Source organism: Hoplias malabaricus, chromosome 2 (assembly GCF_029633855.1).
Source record: "Hoplias malabaricus isolate fHopMal1 chromosome 2, fHopMal1.hap1, whole genome shotgun sequence".
Lineage (NCBI taxonomy): Eukaryota > Metazoa > Chordata > Actinopteri > Characiformes > Erythrinidae > Hoplias > Hoplias malabaricus.
This window is the reverse complement of record NC_089801.1, coordinates 79,194,201-79,216,629: the sequence shown is the minus strand read 5'-3', so window position 1 is coordinate 79,216,629 and position 22,429 is coordinate 79,194,201. Positions and strand designations below refer to the sequence as shown.

At 42.6% G+C, this 22,429-nt stretch overlaps 1 protein-coding gene across 1 annotated transcript in view; it reads left to right on the top strand.

Moving 5' to 3' along the window:
* LOC136678246 (NACHT, LRR and PYD domains-containing protein 12-like) overlaps positions 1–22,429 on the top strand; it is a 40,974-nt gene that overhangs the window by 4,962 nt on the left and 13,583 nt on the right. Inside the window, exons 3-7 of the mRNA XM_066656225.1 lie at positions 332–445; positions 2,779–3,270; positions 3,331–4,905; positions 5,644–5,817; positions 20,851–21,024. Of these exons, the coding sequence (XP_066512322.1) occupies positions 332–445; positions 2,779–3,270; positions 3,331–4,905; positions 5,644–5,817; positions 20,851–21,024 (2,529 nt within the window). The remainder of the gene's footprint in view (positions 1–331; positions 446–2,778; positions 3,271–3,330; positions 4,906–5,643; positions 5,818–20,850; positions 21,025–22,429) is intronic.

Here is a 22,429-nt window from a genome sequence, read left to right as displayed (position 1 = left end):
ACTACCTGCTATACATTCTCAGTCTTTCTGAAGATCAGTGACCAAGATGTGTTATCAGGCTTAAGAGCTGTGTGACAGAAATATCTCTGTGGATGTCAAAAAATCTTCAACAATTGTATCAGGAAAAACACTGATCTCAGAACTGCAGGCTCCTTGGATTAATTTACCCAAATCTAAAACACCAAACCTTGTTATAATCTCAGGCTTGTTAATAGTGTCTGCTAATATCCACCAGTGATGTTGATTCATAGAAAAATCTCCAAATGTCAGTTGTAGCTTTCAACAAATATCCACACTGGACTCTTTCTCTTTTCTCCATTTTCTATTTCAGAGAGCAGACGTTCAGAGCAGAATCTCCAGAGTCCAGCTGTGAGTCAACAGAGAGCAACTCCTCGATGAATGAACCTGTTAAATTCAGTAATGAAAGACACTGTTCTGATGTGAGGTGAGACACAAAAACAGCAGCACATCTTCACTTCTGACTGTGGTCTGCGCTGATGCTTTGTGAAACACATACTTACTCCATACAATGGTTGTTATTGAAAAGTGTCATCACATTCGTAGTATTTGTAGAGACAGGGAAATCAACTGAAATCTTGTGTGTGCACATTCTGATTGAAAGTACTTTTCAAGCTCATCAGGCTTTATTGAAATTTGAATTATATACCAGTACATAGTGAAATGAAGCAACGTTCTTCCAGGACCAGGGTGCAGCACTTGTGCAAACAATAAAGTGCAGTAATTATGAATAGAGAATAGGAGAAAACACTCAGGTCAGAGGCGTTCTCTCTGCACTCGGTCGCTGTGTGTGAACCTCTGAAAAACCTGATCCAAGAGCTCTCTGAGTGATCGGCGATGACTTGCAAACAAATATCCAGCAGGTTTGAACTCTGGACCTGTCAGTGACTAACTCCAGGAGTGTGAATAGTGTTGTGGCTGGCAGTGAGTGAAGTTATGAGCTACAACGAATAGAAAACAGGTTGCCTGTGTCTTACGATCTGATAATTATAGACACTGTACAGCTCAGTCAATGTAGACTGCTGTGATAGTCTTTCCTTTTAATTATATAACAACATATATTCAGTAGGACCCAAGCTCCACTCATGTATTGAATGGGACGTGAGAACCTTGTTTCTGATTTGTAGTTGCTGCCCTAGTCACTGCTCATTTGCATGAAGTTGAGCTGAGCTGTATTGTCATGTGGCAATGTTTATTCTAGAGAATAAATGCCAGAGTCTGTTTCATTTTTACACTCAGCACGCATAATGTAAATGAATAAAACACAGCATTCAGCATTATTTATCACACTGAGTATCAGATTATTACATATCACACAATGTTTCACAAAGGCTTTACAGTACTTTGCTAATATACTTTACAAATGTAGATCCCATCAAATTTAACTTGAACTACTTTACTATTTTCTCTTCTGTATCCATTGTTTTGAAATTAAAAGCCCCCTGCAGACATTTGTAATTGGGATTTCTTGACATTAAACTATGGAAGCAGCGGCAGCAGCCAGTTTGCAGTGGTGGGCCACTGCTTCAAAACGAATGTGGTGTAAATACTGTGTTGATCTTATTGCTTAATGTGTCTCACTCATATAGTCATTTCCTACATTGTATTCCTTTAAGTAGCAGTGTAGACAGTCCAAAAGAAACAGAATGATGCGGACCTTAAAAAAAATAAAGATGAATTACAAAGTTCAGAGTAGAGTGAAGGAGAGAAGCAGATTGGGTTCGACTGGGAGAAGGACTAGATGTTTTGTTGAACACGTTTGGAACTCAATATTCAGTGACACCCTGTGGTGCAGTATGTGGTTATCTCAGCTAGTGTGTAAAATTAGTCCCTGTGACTTGCACAAAAATGTATGTTTAAACTGTATTTAAGAGGGTTTATTTACCACTCATGTTTGTTTTTATTAATTAATGTCTCATTGATAAATATAGGCATTATACTATGGAGAGAGATTAGTCTCAAAATACTTTACAAATGCGTAAATGTTAATCCACAATTTAAACACAAGTCACAGATACAGGCGCTGGTCATAAAATGAGAATATCTTGAAACAGTTGATTTATTTCAGTAATTCCATTCAAAAAGTACAATGTTTACATGTCAAATATCACTTTGTAATTTTTCTCACTAATTCCCAGTCACTGATCACATGATTTTATCAAATGCCTGACAGTGTTTACAATGTTAAGAAGATTCTAATAGATATGTTCCACTCAAATTTTGAAATGTTGATTTACCTATAAAATATGCTTTTATTTTACCAGCATAAATCTAATATTTTTTCTATGAAATGTGTTTGAAAAAACTTTGAATGAGGAATTAATTTTAAATGTGCAGATACCCACTGGTGGGAGGACTACTGATACATACAGGTCACCTTCATTGTAGCAGTGACATTTTCCCTTTATAGGTTTTCAGAGTGTGTTATTCCATGAGACATTTGTATGGTGTGATTATAGGTTTGCCCATTGCATTATTAATTAAATATTACATACATTTTCTTTTCCGCTTTTCCATTTCAGGGTCACGGTTAATTAAATATTTACTATTGAAATTAATAACATTAATAAATACATGTTCAGGGTTCTGAGTGTGAAAATGGTACTAGAGAGCTGGATATTAGAAAAGTGTTTTTGTTGCCGTTAGATTTCATTTCTGATTCTGACATTCATCTAACATTCATTTACACTCTTACGTGTTCTCTCTCTCTCGCTCTCTCTCTCTCTCTTGCTCTCTCTCCATCTATCTCTCTATCTCTAGGAGGGATGTCCTGCTCCAGGATGGTTCCAGGTGTGGAGTGTGTGAGCAGATTCAGACAGATCCAGTCTCTATCACCTGTGGACACTCTTTTTGTAGACAGTGTATCAGGAGCCTTAGGGACCAGTCTGTCCACTCAGGAGACTTGACCTGTCCCTGCTGCAAAAGGAGGTTTAAAACAGGCTCTGTTCAGTTTCCACACACGGAGGAGTCCATGAAGCTGGATGAATACACACCAGTGGATGACGTCCTGCTCAGTGTCTCAGAGAGAAACAAAATCAGCCTGAAGAACAAGTACGAGAGCTTATTTGAGGGATTCAAAACACAAGAGAATAAAATCCTCCTGAACAGGGTTTACACTCAGCTCTACATCATCGAGGGAGAGAGGGAAGGAGTGAATGAGGAACATGAAGTTTTACAGATTGAGAACAAACCCTGGAAACAAAACCTGCCAGATACACCAATAAACTGTTTAGACATATTTAACCCTGTACAGTGTACGATGGGAGAAATGGAAGAAGACAACACCAGAGCTGTGATGGATGAAGATGTGAGACGTGAAGAAGGAGAAGAAGATGAAGATTCACAGGTGGAAAAACTTAAAAGCGTTCTGACTAAAGGCATTGCTGGCATTGGAAAAACTGTCTCTGTGCAGAAGTTCATTCTGGACTGGGCTGAAGGAAAAGCCAATCAGGATATAGAGTTCATGTTTGTGCTTCCATTCCGAGAGCTGAACCTGATTAAAGACAAACAGTACAGTCTTCATGGACTTCTGTGTGACCTCCATCCTGAGCTCCGAGGTCTGGACACAAAGGAATATGACGTGTGTAAAACTGTGTTCATATTTGACGGCCTCGATGAAAGCAGAATTCCACTGAAGTTCTCAGAGTGTGAGAAAGTGTCAGATGTGACCAAGGTGTCTTCAGTGGACGTGTTGATGACAAACCTCATCAAAGGAGACCTGCTTCCCTCTGCTCACATCTGGATAACCTCCAGACCAGCAGCAGCCAATCAGATCCCCCCTCAGTACATCAGCCGTGTGACAGAAATCCAGGGATTCAATGATCCACAGAAGGAGGAGTACTTCAGGAAGAGGATTAGTGACCAACACCAAGCCGACAGTGTCATCTCCCACATTAAGACGACGAGGAGTCTCCACATCATGTGCCACATTCCAGTCTTCTGCTGGATCTCAGCAACTGTGCTTCAGCGAATCATGAAACAAAGGACCACAGAAATCCCTAAAACTCTGACTGCAATGTACTCACACTTCCTGTGCACTCAGACAATCATGAGGAAGGAGAAGTATGAGGAGGAAGATGAGAGAGGAACTCTACAGGAACTCCTGAGATCCAACAGGAACATGTTTCTGAAACTGTCTGAACTGGCTTTCAAACAGCTGATGAAGGGCAATGTGATGTTCTATGAAGACGACCTGAGAGAGTGTGGGATTGATGTCACTGAGGCCTCAGTGTACTCTGGGATTTGCACTGAGATCTTTAGGGAGGAGTCTGTGCTTTACCAGAGGAAGGTTTACTGCTTTGTGCATCTGAGCTATCAGGAGTTCCTGGCTGCTTTCTATGTGTTTCACTGCTATGTGAACAACAACATGGAGGAACTGAAGTTTCTGAAGCTGAAAACCAGGAAGTGGTCTCATAGGGTTTCACTGGACGAGCTGCTGAAGGGAGCTGTGCGTACAGCTTTAAAGAGTAAGACTGGACACCTGGATCTGTTTCTCCGTTTTCTGTTGGGCATCTCACTGGAGTCCAATCAACAACTCCTGCAGGACCTACTGACACACACAGTGAGCAGCTCTGAGAGCATCAAGAAAACAGTTCAGTACATCAAATACATAATAACATCAGAGGATCTTCCTTCTGACAGATCTATCAACCTCTTCCTGTGTCTCACTGAAATGAATGACTCCTCTTTATCCAGTAAAATCCAGGAGTATCTCAAATCAGAGAAACACTCAGATAAGAAACTGTCTGCTGATGAGTGTTTAGCGTTAGCCTACATGCTCGTGAACTCAGACGAGGTGCTGGATGAACTGGACTTGAGGAAGTATAAAACCACTGAGCAGGGTTATTGGAGACTGATCCCAGCTGTGAGCAACTGCAGAAAGGCCGTGTGAGTGTTGTTTCTACATGTTTTTTTATATGTATTTCAGTGTTGTTGTTGACTGAGACAAGTTTCCAGATTGTTTTACTGTGAGTAGAAGTTCCTCACTGTGTGTATAATTAGGATGTGATAAATAAAATGAATGAGACATTACAGAACAGGTGGAGTTTGATGAACATGGATAAGACTGATGTCTTTCTCTTGTTTTCTCTCACTCTCACTGTATCTCACACAAATCCCCCAAGTTCATAAAAGCAGCAAATTTGATTTTTTATTCCTGTGAGACTGAATTTCAAGGAGTGTTCAGATTGTAGTTCAGTTTCCTTGGGTTGGACCAAATATGTAAATTCATACATTGTTATATTTTAGTCCTGGTTTGGTCCTGAACCAAATATGTATTTTAAAAACAGCGATGATGTATGACGTATGCAAGCGACGCATGTATGACATTAGTTTTGTCGTCTGAACAATGCCCCACGCTGAGCTTAATGCAGTTCTCGAGGCTGTGTACCTGGTGGTATTTTTTCAACTGGAAACACAACAAGACGTGGTCAAATGGATAAAGGAGTCAAAACAGCACCTGAAATTCCTCCACTGCACAGAATAAAAAAGGAGTTGCTGCTTGTTTGGTGAGCACCAGTGTCAAAAGGAAGCGTTCACATTTGCTCTAACAAACCAAACTAACAGACAGTTCCTCACCTTCATGTTTTTTACTGTATTATGCACTGTGTTTACATTGTGTTGCAGATTGTCTGGTTGTAAGCCGACCATGAATTCCTGTGAAACTCTCTGCTCTGTTCTGAAATCACCAAACTCACCCCTGAAAGAGCTGGAGTTCAGTGAGACTGAGCTGCAGGATTCAGGAGTGAAGCTGATCTCTGAGGCACTGAAGAGTTCAAACTGTAAACTGGAGACTCTTAGGTGAGATTTTGGATGAATGTCCATGTGGATAATGAATGTATTCTCCTGCTCTGAATGGCTGTAGTTTGCCCTCAAAAAGTTTAGGCCATTGTTTTTACACGGATAACATTCAGTGAATTTAGTCTTTGTGTTTGTACTATTTGTAAACTTACATTTATTCCCAAAAGAAAACATTATTCTCACGCACAGAGACAGAGAAGCATTCCTGCAGAGGAGAAATCAGAGTAACAGCATTTTACCAGTGATAAAAATAATAATAATAATAATAATAATAATAATAATAATTTACAGTATTGTACTGCAGCAGGTAGTGTGGCAGGGACCTGGAGTTTGTGGGTTCAAGTCCCACTCCTAGTGACCGTCTGTGAGGAGTGTGGTGTGTTCTCCCTGTGTCCACGGTCCAAAAACACACATTAGTAGGTGGATTGGTGAGTCAAAAGTGTCCCTAGGTGTGAGTGTGTTGCCCTGTGACGGACTGGCGCCCCCTCCTGGGTGTATTACCCTCCTTGCGCCCAATGATTCCAGGTAGGCTCTGGACCCACTGCGATCCTGAATTGGATAAGCGGTTACAGATAATGAATGAATGAATAATAATAATAATAATAATAATAATAATAATAATAATACTTAATATGCTGCATTTCAGAAAATCTGTGATGATGCTAAACATGTGACGTGCTACATTCCTTAAATGCATTGAGAAAAGGAAAAAGGGAGACAAGGTTTTCCTTGTGTACTCATTCTGTCATGCCATTGTCCTGTCATGCCTTTTTCCCCCCGCCATGTGCTATTGCACATGGCTTGGTTTGTTATTGTTCATGTCTCCGCCCTGGTCCTGCCTTTGTTCCTCCTCCTTGTCAGTGTCCTCATCAGTGTCATTTGTAATCCTGTCCTCTCGTTAGCTGTCCCAGGTGTTCCTTGTCTGTGGTGTGCATTTAAGTTCCCTTGTCGCTGTGTTTGTTTGTTGGACATTCCTCATTTGCTTGTCTGTCTTTGGTCTGTTTGTCTTGTTGGTTCCTCTTTCTCATCCCTATCAAGTCGGTTTGTGTCTCTCTCTTTCTCTGGTCTTTTTCCTTCTTTTCCTTTGCTGCGTGTGCTTAGTTTGTCTATTTCGCTCTCTGGTCTGTTAGTGTTTCCTTTCCTGGGCTTTGTGTAACTTGTGGTTTCTGTCTCTAGTCTATTAGCTCTCTTTGTCTAAGTATCCTGTCTGTCATTGTTTTGTTATCTTTTGTATAAATAAAAGTATTTTGTGTTATAGTGAGTGCGTCTGCCTCCATCAGTCCCCGCGATCCTGACACATTCATTCATTCATTACCTGTAACCGCGTATCCAGTTTTTGACACATTTCTTCACAGGCCTAACACAGTCGGGGCTCCATTTGCAGTTCTCTAAAAAGCTGTGATAGAGCACAACACCATAGTTAATCTGTGAAAGGAAAATGGAAATGTGCTACAGCCCACTGAAGATGTTAACAGAGTTAGTAAAGTAATGATATTAATGCTGTTGTGAACAGAGGGACTACTACGACTACATAAGACACGACAGAAGACGATCAGTTCAAGGAAGGACTAGAGACTAGACCCTGGGCTAAAGTGAGACTAAGACCAGTCACTCACTCCCCTGCTCTTATGTGTGTATTCTCCTGCTCCAGCCGACTGTAGTTTACTCTCACTCTGTTTCTGTTTGTGAAAGAAGAGTGAAGAGTGTTTAGTTTGGAGTGAAATTCCATGTGGAAATAGAATGTAAATAGCACTAAAACATTCAGAATAACATTCAGAACAAATGTTCAGATTGAGCTCATAATGTACACACCCCTGAATAATTAATATTGGAGAAATACTGATGTATGAAAATCTCATAATTCCTGATTCACATGAGTCTGAATTTCACATTCTCTATTTTAACTTCACTTTCTCCTGTATTTACTTTACCTTGCAGACTCACAGACTGTAAATTCACCCTGAATTCCTATGAAAGGCTCTGCTCTGCTCTGAACTCACCAAACTCACCCCTGAAAGAGCCGGACCTCAGTCAGACTGACCTGCAGGATACAGGAGTGAAGCTGGTCTCTGAAGAGTGGAGGAGTTCACACTGTACACTGGAGATAATCAGGTGAGATTTCTGTGATTTCATTCCTGATCGATTCAGCTTTGAAGAAACAGTAAACTATGCTCTGTTTATGAAGAGACCATTTAATAAAGGCGTGTCTTTGATTTGGGCAGAGATTATCTAAAAGTGTTTGAAATTCAGAATGATTTATATTTATGGGGCAGGGAATGGCTGTTTACTCTTAGAAGGAGGTTTTACATTAACAGCTGAGTGTATATATTAATAATGGTTAAGTTAAAGCAGGAACACACGCTGGAGGAGGTGCCAGTCCTTCATAGGGACACACACACTCACACCTACGGACACTTTTGAGTAAGAACAGACTACAATCCTCACAGTCACCCGGAGCAGGACTTGAACCCACATCCTTCAAGTCCCTGAAGCTGTGTGACTGCAACACTACCTGCTGCTCCACTGTGCCGCCCTTAGAGCCAGCTGTAGCTGAGATGTTAATGTGCTGTCCCCATGTGTTCCGTCACGCTAATACTGTAAGTATGTCACCGCGGCTACTGTGCTGGTACACACTGCAGAACAAAGTCTACTGTGCCGGTACCAAAAGCAGAACAGCGGCTCTGTGCCGGTAGACACAGCAGAACAGCGGCTACTGTGCCGGGACACCCAGCAGAACAGCGGCTGCTGTCCCAGTATACCCAGCAGAACAGCTGCTACTGTGGCGGTACACCCAGCAGAACAGCGGCTACTGTGGCGGTGCACACAGCAGAACAGCGGCTATTGTGCCGGTACACGCAGCAGAACAGCGGCTACTGTGGCGGTACACACTGCAGCACAGCGGCTACTGTGCCGGTACACACTGCAGCACAGCGGCTACTGTGCTGGAACACACTGCAGAACAGCAGCTCCTGTGCTGGTACACACTGCAGAACAACGGCTACTGTGCCGGTACACCCAGCAGAACAGTGGCTACTGTGCCAGTACACCCAGCAGAACAGTGGCTACAGTGGCTGATTTCTGTGACCGTCGTGTTTTGTGACCCTAGAGAGCACTACTTCATTTCCAGCATAGGGGTCAGAAATTTTGACAGCTGCTGGCAGAATTTGTGACCCCACTGAATATTAACTACATAAATGTACTTAAACAGGAATGTTCATGAATTTTATATGGAGATTCAGTGGGGGCCACATATTCTGACGGCAGCTGTCAGAGATTGTGACCCTATATATCATTCATTCATTCATTCATTCATTATCTGTAACCGCTTATCCAATTCAGGGTTGCAGTGCGTCCAGAGCCTACCTGGAATCATTGGGCGCAAACCCTATATATCAAGGCTATGAAATAGTTCCTTCTAGGGTCACTGAACTCGACGGTCACAGAATTTGGTGTAACACCTGTTCACACAGCAGAACAGCGGCTACTCTGCCGGTACACACAGTAGAACAGCGGGTCCTGTGCCGGTACACACATCCTTTGATGCAGACTTTGGAAAGACTAAATTATCTTACGTTATTCCAGATGGGAAAATTGTGAGTGCTGGAATCCTGGTTATATATATATTTTTTAGAACATACTGTGTTGGTCCCAAATATATTTCAAAGAAATTTTTGGTACTGAATATATTTATTATCGATTTTTTACGTTTGAGATTTTGTTTTTGTAAATCGATGTCACATTGGTCTGTCCCAGTAGATTAATGTTGATACACAGTGTCAGCCAGAGCTGTTTAAATTACATTTTAGAATACACAGTCATATGATAATATTCTGACCACAATATTTCTGTCCATTCTCTCAACTTCACTGACCATACAGCAGCCCTTTGTTCTACAGTTACAGACGGCAGTCCATATGATGCTTTGGATACTTTGGATACTCATCCTTCAATGGGCAGGTCTCTACCAGGTGTTGCTGCGATCAATAATTAGTACAGAGCCTGTAGTAGCAACGCCACAGTGTTTTTGAAGGTGTAATTTTAAGGAGAATACTTATTTTTATACATATTATTATTATTATTATTATTATTATTATACCTATTCCTTATTTTTTTATATTGGCTTGTAAAATATGTTATATAAACAATTTAACAATGTTAAATAAATAGCTTGTAGTTCAAGAATTTTCTGATGTTTTACTAGTCAACACACATTAATAATAAAAAGTCAGTATTACCTTTTAACAGCCGAAATATATGTCACTAATTTTACATAACTCCCAGCCCTGGGGGTATTTAACAAAACATGATTACTCATTTAGCCAGATACCTTTAACATCATCCATGAGGAATTTTCAGCTCTTCTACAACTGCACAAGCTTAATTTTAGGCTTAAATTCTACATTGAAACAGATAAATCCATACTGCTCTAGTTTGGTTTTCCCACTTGAGCTAAACGTATATAGTTAGTTAATAATCTTGAGACAAAAAGTGAGCAGAGCAGGAAAACACAAGGATACTGTCCAGAAAGTCAGCTGCATGGTAGTGTCAATATCTGTCTGTTATAAATGTCGCTGTAAAGGTCGCCATAAACAACTCCAATTTACATTCATTCTTTCATTCATTCATTATCTATAACCGCTTATCCAGTTCAGGGTCGCAGTGGGTCCAGAGCCTACCTGAAATCATTGGGTGCAAGGCGGGAATACACCCTGGAGGGGGCGCCAGTCTTTCACAGAGCAACACACACGCACACACATTCACTCACACACTGACACCTACGGACACTTTTGAGTCGCCAATCCCCCTACCAACGTGTGTTTTTGGACTGTGGGAGGAAACCGGAGCACCCGGAGGAAACCCACACGGACACAGGGAGAACACACCAACTCCTCACAGACAGTCACCTGGAGCGGGAATCGAACCCACAACCTCCAGGCCCATGGAGCTGTGTGACTGTGACACTACCTGCTGCGCAACCGTGCCGCCCCTCAATTTACATTGCAAACAAAATAAAATTATTTGTATAATATTGACATTCGACCTGAAAAGGAATGGCGCCCCTCCTGGGTGTGGTCCTGCCTTGCGCCCATTAATTCCGTGTAGACTCCGGACCAACCGCTTTTCTGCTGGGTGTACCGGCACAGGAGTTACTGTTCTGCTGTGTGTACCGGCACAGGAGCCGCTGTTCTGCTGTGTGTACAGGCGCAGTAGCCGCTGTTCTGCAGTGTGTACCGGCGCAGTAGCCGCTGTTCTGGTGGGTGTACCGGTACAGTAGCCGCTGTTCTGCTGGGTGTACCGGCACAATAGCCGCTGTTCTGGTGGGTGTACCGGCACAGTAGCCACTGTGCTGCAGTGTCTACCGGCACAGGGCCCGCTGTTCTGCTGTGCGTACCGGCATAGTAGCCACTGTGCTGCAGTGTCTACTGGCACAATAGCTGCTATTCTGGTGGGTGTACCCACACAGTAGCCTCTGTCCTGCTGGGTGTACCGGCACAGTAGCCACTGCTCTGCAGTGTGTACCGGGACAGTAGCCGCTGTTCTGCTGGGTGTACCTGCACAATAGCCATTGTTCTGCTGGGTGTACCGGCACAATAGCCGCTGTTCTGCAGTGTTTACCGGCACAATAGCCGCTGCTCTGCTGGGTGTACCGGCACAATAGCCGCTGTTCTGCAGTGTTTACCGGCACAATAGCCGCTGTTCTGGTGGGTGTACCGGCACAGTAGCCACTGTGCTGCAGTGTCTACCGGCACAGGGCCCGCTGTTCTGCTGTGTGTACCGGCATAGTAGCCACTGTGCTGCAGTGTCTACTGGCACAATAGCTGCTATTCTGGTGGGTGTACCCACACAGTAGCCTCTGTCCTGCTGGGTGTACTGGCACAGCAGCCATTGCTCTGCAGTGTGTACCGGGACAGTAGCCGCTGTTCTGCTGGGTGTACCTGCACAATAGCCACTGTTCTGCTGGGTGTACCGGCACAATAGCCGTTGTGCTGCAGTGTGTACCGGCACAGTAGCCGCTGTTCTGCTTTGTGTACCGGCACAGTAGCCGCTGTTCTGCTGTGTGTACCGGCACAGTAGCCGCTGTTCTGCTGGGTGTACCGGCACAGTAGCCGCTGTGACATACTTCCGGTATTAGTGTGATGGGACAAAAGGAGACAACACAGTAACATCTTGGCTACAGCTCCTAATGGAGCCCTTAGAGCATCTAATACTGTTAAAAATGTCTTTATTTTGAAAAAACTAGTGAAAAAGCAGTAGATTTTAATGTTAAAAAATTTATTTAAAAACCCATTTGATATAGAGAAACATCTCATGACCCCTCCCTTTTTTTGGCGACCCACTGGGGATTCGAGCTCCCAGTTTCAGAACAGCTGAAGGACAGTGGTCTCTGTTTAAGCCAGTGAGGTACTTGTGATTATGTTTTGTGATCTGTCCTGGACAACGTCCTACACTGTAGAGACAGACAGAGACAAGGAAACAGGAAAACAATGTCACACTTTCTCTCAGTTGCTTTGGTTAATAACTTGCCTCATCTATCCTCTCAGTCCTGTTTTTCATTTGGGACACTTCTACGCATTTGTGCTGCTCTCTGTCTTCCTCAGTTCCTCTGTGTCCCCCTCACTACTCCACCACCCATTCTTACTCCTCCTCCTCTGTTCCCCCCTCACTACCCCTCATTTCAGAAAAAATGTTCAGACTGAGTCTGTTATTAATGCCCCTCTGAATAATGTAAATAATGGAAAGTATTATTTTACTCATTAATCTCATTAAACTGATTCTGAGTCTGAAATCCACATTCTGTTTGAACTGTGCTGCATTTACTTTGCTTTGCAGACTGAATGTGTATAAACTCACCATGAATTCCTGTGAAGTTCACTTCTCTGCTCTGAAATCACCAAACTCCTCCCTGAAAGAGCTGGACCTCAATCACACTGAGCTGCAGGAATCAGAAGTGAAGCTGATCTCTGACGGACTGAAGAGTTCAAACAGTACAGTGGAGATACTCAGGTAAGACACGCTTTTTATCTTTTAATTTCTGACAGAAATGTTTGAAAGTGTGAAATATCAGATTGTGGAGGTCTGACGGCGTGGCTCTGCTGCTTCAGCTTCATGATTCACTTTATATTTTACACACAGCACATGGTTACTATGTTCTTATATTATTTTTATCAAATGGGGCATTTTACTGAATGTTCTCATCAACACAATTTACTGAGGTCTTCCACATGGATCTGGGAGTTAATCTAGTGCCTGAAAAGAGTAAATAAATGAAGTGTTGTGTAAATGCTCCCTCTCCCATTGTTTACAGAAACATAATGAAAACTCAGAAACACAGTCCTTTTCAAATGCTGTACATTTCTGTCAAAAACATTCAGAGCAGTTTTCTGAAACATTACACGAAGATAAACAAGTTTTACAGAAGTAAATGTTAGGAAAGAAAAGTCTTTTCATAAGAATTTCTCCAGACTAAATCAGTTCAGTGGCGGAGTTTCATTGCCCTTCACTGCAGCATGTACAAAAGACTGTTCATTTACCTGTTTTCATCCTTCAAGTCTAGTATGCCTGTAGTTTAGTGTTTTGTATGTAGTTCTAATTTCCTCCACTAGGCGGCTACCCGAATGCACCGATGCATAATCCTGCTAACACACGTGGTTCAAATAAAATCAAATTTTATTTATATAGTGCTTTTCACAACAAAAGGTTGTCAGATCCGGGTCCAAGCCTCCTATAAGCGAGCCAGGGGCAACAGTGGCAAGGAAAAACTCCCTCAGCAAACGAGGAAGAAACCTTGAAAAGAACCAAGACTCATACGGGGAATCCATCCTCCTCGGGTCGACACCGGAGACACAACAGAAAACAGAACAAAAGTAAAAGTGGAATGATGACAGATGAAGGGGTTATAGTAATATAAATGTAGTATATTAGTGATGTATGAGTCTGAGGAAGGAGAAGGTGATCAGGGATTCTGTGTGAGTTAAAAGTAGGTGCAGAGTTAATCTGAGATAAAACAGCATGATATTATAGATGAGACAAGGCCAGGATCTTGTACAGGATACACAGGGGCTGGATCAGGGCAACACCTGGAGAGCAGCAGGACATCTCAAAGCATGAGAGAGACGGGAGAAAGAAAACCAGACAAAGGGAACAAATAAAAATACAGAGGTTAGTAGGGTCATGGTAAAGAACGGGCAAATTTGTCCTGTGAAAAAAGCTTCCACGGGTCAGGCAAGAGAACCCAGCGACAGACAGCGTGTTGGCGGTTACTAGAAAGCTAACTAAAAAAGCTCTAGCTATGGTCGTATGACAGGGTTAATACAGAACAGTGATAATATGAAAACCAGCTCAAAACACTAATAGAGAAGGAGTAACCTGAAAGTGAATGATTAACCAAAAGCTTGTTTGAAAAGGTAGGTTTTAAATCTAGATTTAAAGATTGAGAGTGTGTCTGAGCCCCGAACAGTAACCGGAGGCTATTCCAGAGTTGAGGAGCTTTGTGAGAAAAGGCTCTTCCTCCTGCAGTGTTTTTCTTAATGCGAGTAACTAAGAGTAGATGGGCATCCTGTGAACAAAGTGTACGTGATGGGCAATAAGGTATGAGAAGTAAGATACTGTGGGCCTAAACCATTTAGAGGTTTATAAGCTAAGAGGAGTATTTTATAGTCAATGCGAAATTTTACGGGTAGCCAGTGTAGGGACGAGAGAACCAGGGTGATATGTTCGAATTTTCTAGCTCTAGTGAGCACCTTGGCTGCTGCATTTTGAACTAACTGAAGCTACCCCTAAGTTTTTAATGATGGTACTGTGTTTTACTGTTGAATTATCAAGATTAATAGCAGCATTTCTGAGTGAATGTATCTGAGTATCTGTACCTAGTAACAAGACTTCAGTTGTATCAGAATTTAACATAAGAAAATTTTGCATCATCCAGTCTTTAATTTCAGTTAGACATTTTACGTAGACAAGCAACATCATTAGGTTTGGCTGATATATACAGTTGTGTGTCATCAGCGTAACAGTGGAATTGAATCCCATGCTTACGGATTAGTCGACCCAGTGGCAGCATGTAGAGTGTGAACAATACAGGGCCAAGCACTGATCCTTGTGGAACACCATATTTAACTAAAGTATGATTAGAGGATTTATTATTCAGATAAACAAATTGATAACGATCACATAAATAAGATCTGAACCAAGAGAGGGCAGATCCTTTTATTCCTACCAGATTTTCCAGCCTATCAAGAAGCATCACATGATCGATGGTATTAAACGCTGCACTAAGGTCAAGCAGCACCAGAATAGAGATATAGCCCTTATCATGTGAAAGGAGTAAGTCATTATTAACTCTTGTCAGAGCCGTTTCTGTGCTGTGATTTGGTCTAAATCCAGACTGGAAAATGTCATGAATGTCATTGTTTTGTAGGTAAGAGCACAACTGCTGTGACACGACTTTTTCTAGAATCTTAGCAATAAAAGGGAGGTTTGATATTGGCCTGTAGTTTGCGAGTACAAGAGGGGTTTTTTTAATAATTGGCTGATTACCGCTAGTTTCAGAGGTTTTGGTACATATCCAATGTTGAGGGATGAGTTTATTATTGTGAGCAATGGTCTAATGACTTTAGGTAAAAATTTTTTAAGTAATTGTGTTGGTACAGGATCCAGTAAGCATGAAGTTGATTTAGATGAGCTAATTTATCTAAGCAAGTCATTTACATCGACAGAATTCAAGTAGTCTAAGTGCACCTCAGAGCTGGCGGGGGGTTCATCAACAAAAGCCGATGTTACTTTGGACTGATTTTGGATTTTGTGGCGAATGCAATTAATTTTATAATTAAAAAAACTCATAAAGTCATTGCTACAGAAATCAGAGGGGACAACGGGGTTGATTTCCTTTTTGTTGCCAATTAGAGTTGATACAGTGCTAAAAAGGACTCTAAGGTTGTCTTTGTTGTTTTCTATAAGGGAAGAGATGTACTGTGATTTGGCTTTAGATAAGGCATGTTTGTAGTCGGTGAGGCTGTGCTGCCATGCAATTCGGAAACATTCTAGTTTTGTGTGTCTCCATTTACGTTCATGGTTACGAGCAGCCAGTTTTAAGGCATGCGTGCTATCACTGTACCATGGAGCAAGCCTTTTCTCTCTAAATTGTTTGGTCTTGACTGGTGCAACACTATCTAGGTTTGTACACTAAGTGTTGTAGGTTGTTTGTAATGAGCTCAAAGTCATTTGGGTGAGTTGGAAAAGAAATGGTGGTAAGGTCTGGAAGGTTGTTGATAAAATCACTAACTGTTGAGGATGTTATAGTGCGCTTTCTAATATAGCGTGGCTGTGGACAGATATCAAACTTTAACGCAATTTCATATGTGATTAGATGGTGATCAGAGATGGTCTCATGAAGCGAGAGATTGGATAGATTCTTTATCTCCATGCCCCGTGTTAACACTAGGTCCAATGTGTGTTTGCATTGATGAGTGGGTCCAGTAACATTCTGAGTGAACCCTAGCGCATCCAAAATTGATTCAAATGCAATTTTAAGTGGATCATGATCCTTCTGAAAGTGAATATTGAAATCACCAACAATTAAGGCCTTTTCTGAAACGATAACTACACTTGAGAGAAAATCAGCAAATTCACAAAGAAATTCTGTATAAGGGCCAGGAGGACAGGAGATTGTGATGAGCATAAAAGAGTGCTTCCTTTTTGATGCAGTGACTTTAAGAGTAAGTACTTCAAAGGATTTAGTATCATAACTAGATTTTTGTGTTGTGTCAATGGTAGGGTCATAAATTGTGGCTACACCACCACCACGACCAGATGTTCGTGGGCAACTGTAATAGCTGAAGCCAGGGGGAGTGGACTCATTGACATAATGCATAGAGTTTGTTATCAGTAATAATATCACAGACAGTGAGTGCTTTGGATGTTAGATATCGTATATTTAAAAGCCCTAATTTAATGCTGGAAGTGCTGAAATATTGCGTTCGCTGCAGTGCCTTGGTGTTATTCTAATTAGGTTGTTAAAACTGATTTTTGGGCGTTTGTGATAACAAGCTTTGCGGGAAACAGACAGTCTCAATGCTGAAATATTTATTAGTGTTAATCAGAGTGGGTGATATGGACATGCTACTCATCATACTAGCAGTAGAGAGATGGTCAGGAAGAACATTAGGAATTTTAATATTACTTACCTGCTCGCTATCCATTCCACCTACCTGACTGATGTGACTGGGAATGACCAGTCAGTTCCGGCGCAGAACCACCTCAATGTTCTCAGAGAGAACTACGGATCCTAGACGGCTCGGATGAAGCCCATCCCAACGATACAGGGCCGGACGCTCACGAAAGCACTCCCAGTTGTCGACGTAGTCCACGCCGACAGTGCCGCACCAATCCAGGAGCCAGGAGTGGAGCCCGAAGAGCCTGCTAAACGCCTCGCATCCTCGACGGTAGGTGGGCAGGGGGCCAGAGACGATGATCCTAGCATCCGTCTTCTTCCGAGCGGTATCCAGAAGCGAACGGTAGTGCTCCTTCAGGACCTCGCTGCGGCGGGCGGAGATGTCGTTCGTTCCCACGTGGAGAACGACGGTGCCGAAGTCCTCGCGCTGCCGAAGCGCCGACGGAAGCCGCCTGGCAACGTCCAGGACACGTGCGCCTGGGAGACATTACTCTTTATCCCCGGCACTTTTAAATGTCTAACTATTGAATCACCAATAATAAGAACACCGTCCTGTTTAGTCTTCGGTGCTGGAGCAGGTGAAGGCCAGGAGCTGAGCACCTCAAACCGGTTGGCAGAAGTGAAGACTGGCTGCGGTGGAGTGGGGGACGGCCTCGGCTTCCCACGCCCACGCTGGCGCTCCCATCCCGGTGCAGGTGTGTAGATAGGTACTCCCGCGAACCGCTGCGGCAGAGGAGCCGGAGAGGCGACGGCCACGTAGGAGGCATCGCGGGCTGCCTCGAGTCTCGTCTTCTCCCGCTAGAGCTCCGTCTGCTTCTCCAAGAGACGCTGAATCCGGCGACCGAGCTGCTCGAACTCCGCGCCGAGCTCAGAAAGGGCTCGTTCCTCGGCAGGTGCCATGAAGAGAGAAAAATAAACAATGAGAAATAATATGTACGAAAAAAAATGAAGTTAAGAAGCACAGTGGGTTAGGAACGATGAAGACAGCACACTGGGATAAGCAATGCCAAAAAATATGCAATAGAGATTGTAAATAAACGTCTAGAGGACTAAAACAGCGACAAACGGCAAACAATTTCAAATCAAGCACGCGAGCAGTCAGCCGGAAGTGACTTACCTGTGACCCATTCCCGTTCAATGAAACGGTCTTCATTTAATCGGTCTCATTAACAGTGTGCGTCCATTGAACGTGTGTAACCTTATTTGTGCTTTATCTTTGGTTGTATAAGACCGAAATATATATATTTTCACTGTGTTTTGTTTTGTCGAGTGTTTTTAAGTAATTTGGGGAAGTCAGCTACTAGCTACTAGCTTTACCTAATGGAGGTGTGTAAGCCTGTGTGTGACGCAGTACATGTCCGTAGTTTATGTTTTTCCTAATTAAATGCATCCATAAAATGTTTGTGTGATGTATACCTTGTGTTGAGTAGATTACTTTTAGCTGTGATAAGTAATGTATGTGCATTTATGTTGTACACCTTCAGTTCATTTATAGTCAGGTCTTAGCCTCGTGACAAGCCTTTAATGATGTTTATTTATTATGGACATTTTAAGTTGTATTTGTAATAAGGGGATTACTCATAGACCAGTATTTCTAATTGTATTTGTTTATTATCTCTGTGTAGAACACCACACCCACTTCTACTTACATGTGGAGACCTGTACCAGATTAATATTAATGGACAAGTCAAATTAAAGACCATTTCAGTTTAAATCCTGGACCTGAATATTATCTCCTTTTATCTCAACTCACCTGAACGTATATAATTGTTGTCATGACCCACCCCCTGAAGTGATTGTTAATACACATACAAACCAGTTACAGTCATTAATACAAGCAGGTGACTTTAAATTGTTCTTCTAGACAATATGCTTTAATAGAGTTTTTTTTTTGCTTCTTCGTTTCTTATAAGTTTAAAAAGTCTCATCATTAAAGGATCTCTATGTAGTATTTTTACCTTAAAATTCATTCATTCATTATCTGTAACCCTTATCCAGTTCAGGGTCACTGTGGGTCCAGAACCTACCTGGAATCATTGGGAGCGAGGCAGGAATACACCCTGGAGGGGGCGCCAGTCCTTCACAGGGCAACACACACACTCACAAATTCACTCACACACTGGACACTTTTGAGTCGCCAATCCACCTGCCAACGTGTGTTTTTGGACTGTGGGAGGAAACCGGAGCACCCGGAGGAAACCCATGCGGTCACAGGGAGAACACACCACACTCCTCACAGACAGTCACCCGGAGGAAACCCATGCGGTCACAGGGAGAACACACCACACTCCTTACAGACAGTCACCCGGAGGAAACCCATGCGGTCACAGGGAGAACACACCACACTCCTCACAGACAGTCACCCGGAGGAAACCCATGCGGTCACAGGGAGAACACACCACACTCCTCACAGACAGTCACCCGGAGGAAACCCACACAGACACAGGGAGAACACACCACACTCCTCACAGACAGTCACCCGGAGGAAACCCACACAGACACAGGGAGAACACACCACACTCCTCACAGACAGTCACCCGGAGGAAACCCACACAGACACAGGGAGAACACACCACACTCCTCACAGACAGTCACCCAGAGGAAACCCACGCAGACACAGGAAGAACACACCACACTCCTCACAGACAGTCACCCGGAGGAAACCCACGCAGGCACAGGGAGAACACACCACACTCCTCACAGACAGTCACCCGGAGGAAACCCACACAGACACGAGTGTTTAGTTCACTATATGTAGAATCTAGCTCGGTTTTCCTCATACATACATGAGAGAGAGAGGGAGGTGTGTGTTTGTCTGTTAGAGAGAGACAAAGAGAGGGTCATGACACACATAATATTCTTCAGCTCAGACTGTGTGTGTGTGTGAGAGAGAGAGAGAGGCAGGCAGGTAGGGGCAGCTCAGGAGACAAAAAAGACCATTCTTACATAGTATTCCTCTACGTTTTTTTTTTTTTGCTTTGTTTTTCTCGTACATTTAAGAGAGTCGTCATTGAGTGTGATCATAAATGTCAGTGTGAATCCTAAATCATAAAAGACCTCATAAATGTCAAATGGGTGAGTGAGTGAAGACCTGTGATGCACTGGGGCCCTGTCCAGAGAGTGTTCCTCTTGCAGCCAGTGATTCTGGGGAGGATTCAAACCCACGTGACCCTGAACAGGACGAAGCACTTACAGAAAATGAATGAATGTTCAGATTGAGCTCATTGTTTGTGTCTCTTAATAACGTTTATAACACACAGACCCCAAGTTTATAACAGTAGTGTTTTCCACACGTCATAATTCTTGATTCCTGTGAGGGTGAGTTTCACATTCTCTGTTTTAACTCTACACTGTGTTTATTTCTCCTTACAGATTGTCTCACTTTAATCAGTCCATGGATTCCTATGAAAGTCTCTGCTCTGTTCTGAAATCACCAAACTCCTCCCTGAAAGAGCTGGACCTCAGTCACACTGACCTGCAGGATTCAGGAGTGAAGCTGATCTCTGAGGCACTAAAGAGTTCACACTGTAAACTGGAGACACTCAGGTGAGAGTTGTGTGATTGTGAGTTGAATGTCCATGTGGATAATGTGTGTGTCCTGCTCCAGTTGGCTGTAGTTACCCTCACAAAGTTTAGTTTGGAGTGAAATTCCATGTGGAAATAGAATGTAAATAGCACTAAAATATTCAGAATAACATTCAGAACAAATGTTCAGATTGAGCTCATAATGTACACACCCCTGAATAATTAATAGTGGAGAAATACTGATGTATGAAAATCTCATAATTCCTGATTCACACGAGTCTGAATTTCACATTCTCTATTTTAACTTCACTTTCTCCTGTATTTACTTTACCTTGCAGACTCACAGACTGTAAATTCACCCTGAATTCCTATGAAAGTCTCTGCTCTGCTCTGAACTCACCAAACTCACCCCTGAAAGAGCCGGACCTCAGTCAGACTGACCTGCAGGATTCAGGAGTGAAGCTGGTCTCTGAGGGATGGAGGAGTTCACACTGTACACTGGAGATAATCAGGTGAGATTTCTGTGTGTTCCTGAATAGAAAAGGTTTGTAGAAACAGTAAGATTTGCTCTAGTTTTACACAGAACATTTAATAAAGGTTGGTCTGTGATTTGGACAGAAGTGATCTAAATGTTTCTGATGTTCAGCATTCAAAGCTCACATAGTTTTCCATTTAATGGTGCAGAGGATGGCTCTGGTTTTAAACCAGTCACCTCAGTGTGTTTATTAGGAACATTCGGTGGTTCATCTTTGAGGTAAAGTCTTAGTTTTAATATTTCAGGTGTTATAAATGGACAGCTGTGGTGTAGTGGTCAGAGAAGAGGGTTTGGAGCTGGAAGGTCTCTGATTTAATCCCCACGACCTGCAGGAATTATTGGAGGTGGGGGGAGTGAAGGAAAAGCACTGTCCTCCTTCAGTCCACGGCTGAGGGGCCCTTGAGCAAGGCACCAACCCCCAACTGCTCCTCAGGCTCCGAGGATGACTGCCCCTAGTGCACTAGTGTGTGTGAGAGTGAATGTGTGTTGGCATGTGTTTAAGAAGATATATATATATGTGTGTGTGTGTGTGTGTGTGTGTGTGTGTAAGTGAATGAGAGAGAGAGTGTGATATTCCTGCCTTGCTCCAAGTAATTTTTATTAAGACTCCGCTCCCACCGTGACCCTGATCAGGATGAAGCTGTAACTGACATTTAACAAATGAATTTATTCCTTCATTCTGTAGCGGAAATAGTTATGCACACGTTGCGGTGGCATTTGCACTACATAGTGGAGTCAGTGATAATTAATTATTATTTTATTAATAATTAATTATTTAATTCTTTTTGCTAAGCTCCACGTTTGGGAGCCATTAACTAATATGTAGTGTCTTTATCGGTCTAATTTTAGCTTGGACAAGAAGGCCATATTCACATATTATACAGCAGAATTAGCTAGAATTAACTATTATTAATGAATTATGCTCATTGACCCGCCATGGGTTCTTGACTCTGAAATTGAATCTGAACTAGAAGTTATAATTCTATACAAGAAAGGTGCACACACAAACAAATAACCAAGGATTGGTTTTAGCACACACTGGTTTATTAATTGTAATATCAAATAATGAATATTAATTATACATTCATATAATGAAGTGGATTACAGCGATACATGCGGGAAGAGGGAGATTAATGAGGGAACTTCTCTATGATAATTATCCTAGATTCTAGAAAGACTATAGTTTATCCCAGCAAGTATTCAGCACTGACCCTGAGCAATGAAATAAATGAGACCATGTGACCTTACGCATCCATGGAGATGGACAGGGAGCATGTCGCTGACGCGCTGTGCTTTCCGGCACGACTTCCTGGAGAATTGCAGCCGCGGGCCACGTTGTTTGCAGCCACGGGGGTTCCTTTTTTCTCAAGACTTTCACACAC